The sequence below is a fragment of the Chiloscyllium plagiosum genome, chromosome 26 (genome assembly GCF_004010195.1).
Source record: "Chiloscyllium plagiosum isolate BGI_BamShark_2017 chromosome 26, ASM401019v2, whole genome shotgun sequence".
NCBI lineage: Eukaryota > Metazoa > Chordata > Chondrichthyes > Orectolobiformes > Hemiscylliidae > Chiloscyllium > Chiloscyllium plagiosum.
Genome location: NC_057735.1, coordinates 49,629,455 through 49,641,162, shown reverse-complemented (window position 1 = coordinate 49,641,162; position 11,708 = coordinate 49,629,455). Strand labels below are relative to the sequence as shown.

The 11,708-nt window shown below is 46.6% G+C and overlaps 1 protein-coding gene across 1 annotated transcript in view; it reads left to right on the top strand.

Annotated features, from left to right (window-relative positions):
- Window positions 1-9,025, top strand: part of LOC122562953 (voltage-dependent L-type calcium channel subunit alpha-1S-like) — a 172,513-nt gene extending 163,488 nt beyond the window's left edge. The window contains exons 37-39 of the mRNA XM_043716256.1: window positions 2,869-2,981; window positions 6,821-6,907; window positions 8,475-9,025. Of these exons, the coding sequence (XP_043572191.1) occupies window positions 2,869-2,981; window positions 6,821-6,907; window positions 8,475-8,684 (410 nt within the window). The 3' untranslated portion in view covers window positions 8,685-9,025. The remainder of the gene's footprint in view (window positions 1-2,868; window positions 2,982-6,820; window positions 6,908-8,474) is intronic.
- Window positions 9,026-11,708: the final 2,683 nt, after the last annotated feature.

The window sequence follows — 11,708 nt, the reverse complement described above, 5'->3', positions numbered from 1 at the left end:
GTTAGAAGAGTATAAAGGCAGTAGGAGTATACTTAAGAGTGAAATCAGGAGGACAAAAAGGGGACATGAGATAGCTTTGGCAAATACATTAAGGACAAAAGGGTAACTAGGGAGAGAATAGGGCCTGTCAAAGATCAGCAGGCCAGGCAGCATCCGAGGAGCAGGAGAATCGACGTTTCAGGCATAAGCCCTTCTTCATTAAGGATCTCAGTGTTTTAAGTTGATCTTAACCTACCGTGGATCCTCTTGCAAGGATGCCTACCTTGAAGAAGCTCTCCTCCTCCCTCTACAAGGATCTCAGTGTTTAATGAAGAAGGGCTTAGGCCCGAAACGTCGATTCTCCTGCTCCTCGGATGCTGCCTGGCCTGCTGATCTTTGACAGGACCACACTTTTCAACTCTGGTCTCCAGCATCTGCAGTCTTCACTTTCTCCCTTTCAAAGATCAGCAAGGCCGCCTTTGTGTGGAGCCGCAGGAGATGAGGGAAATACTAAACGAGTATTTTGCATCAGTATTTACTGTGGAAAAGGATATGGAAGATATAGAATGTAGGGAAATAGATGGTGACATCTTCAAAAATGTCCATATTTCAGAGGAGAAAGTGCTGGACATCTTGAAATGCATAAAAATAGATAAGTTCCCAGGACCTGATCAGGTGTACCCGAGAACTCTGTGGGAAGCTAGAGAAGTGATTGCTGGGCCTTTTGATATTTGTATCATCGATAGTCACAGGTGAGGTGCCATAAGACTGGAGGTTGGCTAACATGGTGCCACTGTTTAAGGGCGGTAAAGACAAGCCAGGGAACCATTCACCAGTGAGCCTGACCTCGGTGGTGGGCAAGTTGTTGGAGGGAATCCTGAAGGACAGGATGTCTTGGAAAGGCAAGGACTGATTAGGCTTTGTGCGTGGGAAGTCATGTCTCATAAACTTGATTGAGTTTTTTGAAGAAATAACAAAGAGGATTGATGAGGGCAGGCTGGTAGACGTGATCTATATGGACATCAGTAAGGCGTTCGACAAGGTTCCCCATGGGAGACTGATTAGCAAGATTAGATCTCATGGAGAACTAGCCATTTGGATACAGAACTGGCTCAAAGGTAGAAGACAGAGGGTAGTAGTGGTGAAGGGCTGTTTTTCAGACTAGAGGCCTGTGACTAGTGGAGTGCCACAAGGATCGGTGCTGGGTTCACTACTTTTCATCATTTACATTATTGATTTGGATGTGAGCATAAGAGGTGTAGTTAGTAAGTTTGCAGATGACACCAAAATTGGAGGTGTAGTGGACAGCAAAGAAGGTTACCTCAGATTACAATGGGATCTTGATCAGATGGGCCAATGGGCTGAGGAGTATGTCTGTGGAATTAGTAATGAAGGAGAAAGAGATGGCAGATGAATTGAACAAATACTTTGTGTCACTCTTCACTAGAGTGGATGCATGTGGCAGCTCAGAAATAGCTGTAAATCAGAATTGAAAGGACGGAGGAGTTCAAAGGGTTCAGAAAAGACTTACAAGGATGTTGCCAGGGTTGGAGAATTTGAGCTACAGGGAGAGGTTAGGGCTGTTTTCCAAGGAGTCTCAGAGGCTGAGGGGTGACCTTATAAAGGTTTACAAAATCATGATGGACATGGATAGGGTAAATAGACAAAGTCATATCCCTGAGGTGGTGAAGACCAGAATGAGAGAGTACAGGTTTAGGGTGAGCGGGGAAAGATGTAAAAGAGATCTAAGGGGCAATGTTTTCACATAGAGAGTGGTATGTGTATGGAATGAGCTGCCAGAGGAAGTGGTGGAGGCTGGTACAATTGTAACCTATAAAAGGCATCTGGATGGGTATATGAATAGGAAGGGTTTGGAGGGATATGGGCCGGGTAGTGGCAGATGGGACTAGATTAAGTTGGGATATCTGGTTGGCGTGGATAGGTTGGACCGAAGGGTCTGTTTCCATGCTGTACATCTCTATGTCTCTATAACTGTGGATGCTGGAAATTTGAAACAAGAACAGAAATTGCTGGAAAAACTCAATAGGTCTGGCAGCATCTTTGAAGAGAAATTAGAATTAATGTTTCAGGTCCAATGACCCTTCCTCAGTTCTGAGGAACGGTCACTGGACCTGAAACATTAACTCTGATTTCTCTCCACAGATGCTGCCAGACCTGCTGAGCTTTTCCAGCAATTTCTCATTTTGTTTCGGATTTCTAGCAACCGCTGGTCTCTAGGCTTTTCCAAAACAGATGGATTATTACAACTGACAAATAGCAGGTGGGCTGAATGGCCTCTTTATCTAGTGTAACTCACTGTATGAATGTGGTTGGGAATTTTCAGAGGCCCCAGATAATGGTATAGTGTGACTGAGTCATGGTGAGCACTGCTGTTCTAATGCAGATCAGCTGCACAGTAACTCCTGTGTGATAGACCAACATCAATATGCTGTTTTATTTGACAGTGTCAGTCTGGCATTATGGGAGTACTCTCACCCCTGAGCCATAAGGTTCTGGGTTCAAGTCCCACACTGGAGATGTGAACACTGAATATAGGCCTCTGCTACCCTCGTAACTGAAAACAAAATAGCCCATTAATGACACTGGAAGAACAGCAGGGCAGTTCTGGCCAATATTTATCCCCCAACTAATAATGCAAATGGATTATAACATCATCACTGTTTGTGGGATCTTACTAGTTGTAAATTGTCTGCTGGGTTTCCTGCGTAACAACAGTGACCAGACTTGGGACTGATTTAATTGGCTTGAAATTGCTATGGGCCTTCATGTTCGGTGCTATGAAAACGCATGTCTTTCTTTGCTTTTTACAGTGTTTAATGGTGTTCCAGAGTTGTGTATTAATCACTGATCAATGAACTGTTCTGACAGCTCCAGAGCCATACCCCAACCGTCAAGTACAGAAAACTTGGTCAGAAACAACAGACACCAAGAGAGTGAAAAGAGACACGACAACACCAACATTGTTACCACACAGCGACCAGGTAATGGTACAGCAGGGGAGCTATTGGTAGTCGCCTGTTGATGTGAAGAGCCTAGGTAATCGAGCTGGCTTGGAAGACAGGCTTGTGGTAAAAGCAGTCAGGACGAGTGCGAATGCAATATCAGTCCGCAGGCCCAGCAGACATCTTCATAAAGAGTCTCAATTGAGGATAGGCAACACAACAAGACAGCTCATTCACAGCACACTGTACACTATAGGAGCCATCTCTCACCCCATGAACGTTACCAGATAAACTCTCCCTTCCCAGTTTCCATACTGCTGCTGTCTAGCTCAATTATGACGATTTAACATTTATGACTACAGCGGAGCCTCGATTACCCGAAGGATACAGGTGGGGAATATTTGGTTCGGTTAATTGAATTCCAGATAATCAAAAGCCGGATAACATAGTTTAGCTGAGCATTGGGACCTTGTGATCTTGCCAGATAATGCGATATTCGGATTATCAAATGCCGGATAATTGAGGTTCCTCTGTGTTTAATATTTTATTCTCTTAAGCTTCACCACATTTCATAACAGATCAATAGATGAAACTTTGATCACTAACCATCTTCCATATAGTGCCTGCATATCACACACATTGTGTACAATGCCTGTATATCTCAAACACTGGGTATAGTGTGTGGATAATCACGCATTGGGTACAGTGTTTGACACGTACACACATCAGTTGCAATGTTTGCATGTCACACACTAGGTCTGTATATCGTGCACACATTGATACAGTATCTGTATGCTGCAAACATGGGAAGAGCATCTCTAACATCACACACACACGATACAGTGTCTGATTTTCATACACACTGGATATCATGCACATTGTGTACTGGCTCTGTGTATCTCTCCATCTGCACAGGTATCTGTGTACTTCAACAGTGAGTATATCTGAAACACAAGGTACACTGTCTATATATAATGCCCTCACTGGGACTGGTGTCTGTATATCACACCCACACTGGGAGAGTGTCTGTATATCACGCCCACACTGGGCCCGTTGTCTGTATATCATGCCCACATTGGGCCAGGTATCTGTATATTACAACCACACTGGGCCCGGTTTCTGTATATCACAACCCGCTGGGCCCGGTGTCTGTATGTCATTTCCACACTGGGCCCGGTGTCTGTAATCACACCATCACTGGGCCTGGTGTCTGTATATCACACCCACACTGGGCCCGGTGTCTGTATATCACACCCCCGCTGGGCCCGGTATCTGTATGTAACACCCACACTGGGCCTGGTGTCTGTGTGTCACATCCATACTGGGCCCGGTGTCTGTATGTCACACCCACACTGGGCCTGGTGTCTGTATGTCACACCCGTCACTGGGCCCTGTGTCTGTATGTCACGCCCACACTGGGCCCGGTGTCTGTATATCACACCCACACTGGGCCCGGTGTCTGTATATTACACCCACACTGGGCCTGGTGTCTGTATATCACAGCCACACTGGGCCTGGTGTCTGTATATCACACCCACACTGGGCCTGGTGTCTGTATATCACACCCACATTATGCCGGGTGTCTGTATATCACATCCACACTGGGCCTGGTGTCTGTATGTCACGCTCACACTGGGCCTGGTGTCTGGATGTCACACCCACACTGGGCCCAGTGTCTGAATGTCACACCCACATTGGGCCCGGTGTCTGTATATCACACCCACACTGGGCCTGGTGTCTGTATGTCACACCCACACAGGACCCGGTGTCTGTATGTCACGCCCACACTGGGCCCGGTGTCTGTATATCACACCCACACTGGGCCCGGTGTCTGTATGTCACATCCACACTGGGCCCGGTGTCTGTAATCACACCCACACTGGGCCCGGTGTCTGTATATCACACCCCCGCTGGGCCCGGTATCTGTATGTAACACCCACACTGGGCCCAGTGTCTGTATGTCACATCCATACTGGGCCCGGTGTCTATATGTCACACCCACACTGGGCCTGGTGTCTGTATGTCACACCCGTCACTGGGCCCTGTGTCTGTATGTCACGCCCACACTGGGCCCGGTGTCTGTATATCACACCCACATTGGGACCAGTGTCTGTATGTCACGCCCACACTGGGCCAGGTATCTGTATATCACAACCACACTGGGCCCGGTGTCTGTATATCACACCCACATTGGGCCTGGTGTCTGTATATCACATCCACACTGGGCCTGGTGTCTGTATATCACACCCACACTGGGCCTGGTGACTGTATATCACACCCACATTGGGCCGGGTGTCTGTATATCACATCCACACTGGGCCCGGTGTCTGTATGTCACACCCACACTGGGCCCAGTGTCTGAATGTCACATCCACATTGGGCCCGGTTTCTGTATATCACACAGACATTGGGCCTGGTGTCTGTATATAACAACCACATTGGGCCCAGTGTCTGTATATCACACCCACACTGGGCCCGGCGTCTGTATGTCACATCCAGACTGGGCCCGGTATCTGTATGTCACATCCATACTGGGCCCGATATCTGTATATCACACCCACACTGGGCCCTGTGTCTGTATGTCACACCCACACTGGGCCCGGTGTCTGTATATCACACCCACACTGGGCCAGGTGTCTGTATATCACACCCACATTGGGCCGGATGTCTGTATATCACACCCACACTGGGCCCGGTGTCTGTATATCACACCCACACTGGGCCCAGTTTCTGTATGTCACACCCACACTGGGCCCGGTGTCTGAATGCCACATCCACACTGGACCTGGTTTCTGTATATCACACCCACATTGGGCCCGGTTTCTGTATATCACACAGACATTGGGCCTGGTGTCTGTATACCACAACCACATTGCGCCCAGTGTCTGTATATCACAACCACATTGGGCCCAGTGTCTGTATATCACACCCACACTGGGCCAGGTGTCTGTATATCACACCCACATTGGGCCGGATGTCTGTATATCACACCCACACTGGGCCAGGTGTCTGTATATCACACCCACATTGGGCCGGATGTCTGTATATCACACCCACACTGGGCCAGGTGTCTGTATATCACACCCACATTGGGCCGGATGTCTGTATATCACACCCACACTGGGCCCGGTGTCTGTATGTCACACCCACACTGGGCCCGGTGTCTGTATATCACACCCACACTGGGCCCGGTGTCTGTATGTCACAGCCACACGGGGCCTGGTGTCTGTATATCACGCCCACACTGGGCCCGGTGTCTGTATGTCACATCCACACTGGTCCCGGTGTCTGTATGTCACGCCCACACTTGGCCCAGTGTCTGTATGTCACGCCCACACTGTGCCCTATGTCTGTATGTCACGCCCAGACTGGGCCCTGTGTCTGTATGTCACACTCACATTGGGCCCAGTGTCTGTATGTCACATCCACACTGGGCCCAGTGTCTGTATGTCATGCCCACACTGGGTCTGGTTTCTGTATATCACACCCACACTGGGCCCGGTTTCTGTATATCACACCTATACCAGGCCCGGTGAATGCGCTTATTTTTTTATAAAATTAGATTAGATTACATTACAGTGTGGAAACAGGCCCTTCGGCCCAACAAGTCCACACTGACCCGCCGAAGCACAACCCACCCATACCCCTACATTTACCCCTTACCTAACACTACGGGTAATTTAGCATGGCCAATTCACCTGACCTGCACATCTTTGCACTGTGGGAGGAAACCGGAGCTCCCGGAGTGTGCTCCGGGTATAGTGTGAGTATGATGTAGATGGACTCGGTACGAGCTGTATATGATGTGATTCAGTCACGGTCTTCATGTACCTGCTGCCATCAAACACTCTAAGATAAATCATTTTGTTTTTACACAGAGTGTGGACATGAACCAAATCTGTGAGTACCATCGCAAACTCGAGAACTTGGCAAGATGTCAAACTGTTAACAACCTGGTAAAACAGGTACAGCAACATGTTCCAAGGGGTTAGCCTCATCACTGTCATAGCCTCATCGCTCAATATTTGCCATGTCACAAGCCCTTACCCTCCACAGCCCGTAAGACCATTAGGCCACAGGAAATAGGAGCAGGAGTAGGCTATTTGGCCCATCAAATCTGCTCTAGCATCCATTATGATCATGGCTGATCCAACATTCTTCACATCCACTTTCCTGCCCTTTTCCCATAATTCTTGATTCCTCTCTTGACCAAGAGTCTATCTCAGTTTTAAAGGTACACAAGGTCTCAGTCAGTGCATTCCAAACACGAACCATTCTCTGTGTAAAAAATGGTCTTTTACCTTATCTTATCTTTCTCTGAAATCAGTAATCTCTGGCTGTCAATCCTTTTACCAATCGGAGTAAATTCCTTGACAACTCTATTCAGATCCCTCAGAATTCTGAAGATCTCATAGGACAGCAGCCACAGTTTCTCCAATCCACACGTCCTAATTTCTGCAACTATCCTCATGTAGTTTTTCAGCACCTTCATGAATATATTTCCATTTTTCCGAAATACTCTGCCCGCAATTAGACACAATATTACTCGTTGACACTGAACCAGTATTTTATCAGATGTTCAGTAGAACTTCCTTTATTTTGTACTCCAGGCCTCCATTTATAAAATCCAGATCCAAGTTGCCTAAAGAATCCACATTAAAAACTGGCACTCCCTGACTATATAGCACTGTCCGTGTAAGGGTCATCAGCCCCTTCAGTAACCACGGTACTGCAGGCCTCAACAATAAAGGATATTCTTCTATTCTGTTCTGATTACTGCTGAATAAAATTCATCTTCACTTACCTATCAAGTCCTCTTCCAGCTCTGACACTTTGACGGAGGGCTCAATCAGATATGCCAGTGGCAGGTTCTTGGGGGAACGCTGTGTCATGCCTAAGCCTCAGTCTGACCAAAACGTTAGAGGGGTGATTGGAGGGGGCAAGGACTTGGGAAAATCCTCTCCCACCTCCCGTTGTAAAGCTGAGACTATTTCTTTTGTTAACGGATGGCGATCTTCAGCCCCTTTGCTCAGTGTATCCACCACTGAACAGCCTAGCTCTGTTTTGCCCTTTGCACCGGATGCCACCCCACACCAGGCTTTTATGCAAATAAGTTACCTCTTAATCCTTTCAAACCTTTTCCTCATCTTAAACATCTCAATTAAATCATCTTTTAATTTCCTGTACCCAAGGGAGTACAATATACTACTGCTCCTCGGATGCTGCCTGAACTGCTGTGCTCTTCCAGCATCACTAATCCAGAATCTGGTTTCCAGCATCTGCAGTCATTGTTTTTACCCTGTTTTTACCAAGGGAGTACAAACCTACTCTACTCAATCTGTCCTCATAACATTATCCTTTTAGATCTGATTTCATCCTGATTTACATTTCCTGACCTTTGAGCCCAGGACCTAAGTGTTCTAAAAGGTCAGAAAAATCAGTCTCTTCACCCACTTCTCCAGTTGGCCAATGGGGAAGGGGTAGTGTTGGTCCCTGTGGGATTTCTCACATTCTTTGTTTCTCCCCTTAAAGGTGCTGACAGCCCGTGGATTACAGGAACTGGCTAGTGACCCAGCCTTCGTGGCAATGACTGCGAGTGAGATGGCAGAAGCTTGCCTGATGGATCACAATGAGCTGGAGAGCACAGCACTGAGCCTGGTGGAAGGCCACTCAGTATCAATGGAACCCAAAAACAACCTCTCACCTGAAGCCCAGGTGGATCTGCCATCCAGCTGCTGCTGAGCACTTTCTGAAAGGATAAGCTGAGGCAAGGGAGTGATGTTCCATTGCCACAGCTGAATTACTGTCTTGTTTACTTTTTGTGTTTGGAAATCTGTCACTATCACCAAAGGGTGTGAGGTAATATGTTTGAAAATGTATGAGATTTCAGCTGCTTCAGATACTGCCTGAGTACTATATGGAAACTTTAGGACACAGCAGCAGAGAGTGGAATTCTCCACAGTTACTGTGACATCACCAGGCCATGTTGGCTCGGTTCCTCCTTCAGTCATACACAAGCATGGTATCATTACTCTTGCACATCAGTGTGAAGAAGGCTGATTAAACACTCAGTGCTGACAAGATCTTATGGACTTTTGTGTTTGCAGGAGTTCATGCATGTCGTTCATAAGCCACTAACTCAATGAGTAATCTTAATCATTTTACCCAGATCTGTATATTCAGGTGGGAGGGACAGTGCTGTATTTGGGTGAACACAAAACATCTTCTGGTGTCTGCAGAATCTGGCTAGGGCATGATGTATGGGAGGCCATATAGCGTGTCAACACAATCGAACATTATTTGAGAACATAGCAGTAGAACTTGACCAAAATCTCTCATAGCAAGAGGAGTGAACCATTCAGTTCCTTGAGCATATTACACCATTTAGTCAGATTGTAACTGCTCTTAACTGTTTTCATATAGTTTAATACTCTTGCCTCCAAATTTTAGTTTTCAATTTGTTAATTTAAGGTAGCCTCACTGGCTTTCTGAGGAAAGTTTTTCAGATTTCCACAGCCCTTTGTATGTGTGAAGGAGTAATTCCTGCCCTCACCCCTGAGGGACTTAGTTGTAATTCAAACGTTTAGACCTCCCAGCAGTGCATCTACACATGCCTGACCAACTTCCCATAATCCACTCTCAGTAAACTCTCAGTAGGGCGGCACGGTGGTACAGTGGTTAGCACTACTGCTTCACAGCTCCAGAGACCCGGGTTCAATTCCCGCCTCAGGTGACACATTCTCCCCGTGTCTGTGTGGGTTTCCTCCGGGTGCTCTGGTTTCCTCCCACAATCCAAAAAGTGTACAGGTTAGCCGAATTGGCCATGCTAAATTGCCCGTAGTGTTAGGTGAAGGGGTAAATGTAGGGGAACGGGTTTGGGTGGGTTGCGCTTCGGCGGGTCGGTGTGGACTTGTTGGGCCGAAGGGCCTGTTTCCACACTGTAAGTAATCTAATCTAAACCTGAGGCTCAATCTCATCAAATTCTAAAGTTAAAAATCACACAACACCAGGACATAGTCTAACAAGTTTATTTTGGAGCACTGCACCTTCCTCAGGTGAGCACTCCGAAAGCTAGTGCTTCCAAACAAATCTGTTGGACTATAACCTGGTGTTGTGTGACTTTTAACTTTGTCCACCCCAGTCCAACACCAGCTCCTTCACATCATAGCTCTCATCAAATTGTGTTCACCATCCCTCCTGTGCTAAATGTTCTCACTCCTAGATTCAAATCCCTGCACAGCCTCACTCCTCCTGATCTCTGTAACCTTCCCCATCCCTCTGATCACCTCTGCCTCTGCCTTCAACTTAATTTCTACTCCATCCTCTGCCTTAGAAATGAAAGGCACCAGGAATAATAAGAGCTTAGATTGGAGCCTGCAACTTTCTCAGAGCTTAATCAGGTGGCCCGAAACTCCGAGAAGCCCCAAGACCATTTTGAGCTTGTCAGGCTTGAATATCACGAGTTGTTACTCTGATCCACCAGAGTTACTGGTGCGGACTTTTATTACTTAAAGGCATTCTAATGGGGAACATTTAAAATTCATTTTCATGCAGTTGCTGCTGTAATTTGAGCCTTAAAAGCTTTCAGATTTAACATTCATGATGCGTCAGGTCCTACATTCTTGCGATTGCTAACTTGAAAACTTCTGTTGCCCTTCTAAGGTATGTGTGTTCTACTCAACTCCTCAGCTTCTTGTCAGTGAGTGGTTCAGTGAAGGGGAGAGGAATTTCACACTGACCACGTTTTTGTGACAACCCACACCCTTTCAAACTCCCCCAGGCAGTCACTGTGCTAACTCCACACACTGTCAAATATGGATATCACACCTGGAGCACTTCACTTTCAGATGTGATCAGTTGTGTTTTAATTTCTTTGATGTTAGACTGTGATGATCGTGATGTTTGCACTTTATAACATTACATTGTTTCATTCCAACTAAACCGACAAATGCAGCAAAGACATGATCTGCTCACATAAAAAAGGTTTGTGCTGTGGTATTAACATCATCCTGGATACTGACACAGACTTCTGGATGTCTCCATTCCACACCCTCTGCATGTGTTCACATTCCTCTTAAAGGGTCTCTGCCTTAAATAAATGAGCAAAAAAAACACATGAGCCAACAAGGGTGCAGGGCAGGGCAATGGTTATGTGTGTGTTGCAAGGAGGCTTTCTGAATTCTTGAGTAGATCTCCAGCAGGAATGTGTAGGGAGGGCAGTTACAGGATAGCCCTGTCACCATTTACTACGCAGCCTACTCACAGGTGGACTCTTGCTCGACAAGCTGCCTTTAGAGGTCAAAGTTCAGATCCAGTCCAGGTAGATTCCCTCAAGCAGGGAAAAGGGGCACAATGAAAGCCCAAACTCGGAGATGATGAAAGAGACTGGACAAGGACAACATTACAGGGAAGAAACACGAGAATAAATTGGTGACAAGCAGAAAAGGGAATCCAAAGGCTTTGGTTGGACATTTTATCAGGAAACGGGTTCTCAGAGGAAGTGTGGAGATCAAAATGAAGATCTCGTAGAGTCAGAGGGCATGACTCAGGTACTGCATGAACATTTTATATCAGTTTACCTTTGCCAGAGCCCAGTGTCAGACTAATAATCTGTAAATCTGCCGACATTTGTATAGGTATCAAAAGCAAATGACTATGGATGCTGGAGATCTTGAATGAAAGCAGAACGTGCCAGAGAAACTCAGCAGGTAAAACACCTCTGGGTGAAAAATACTTTCCACAGATCATCCCACCTCAACGCCACCC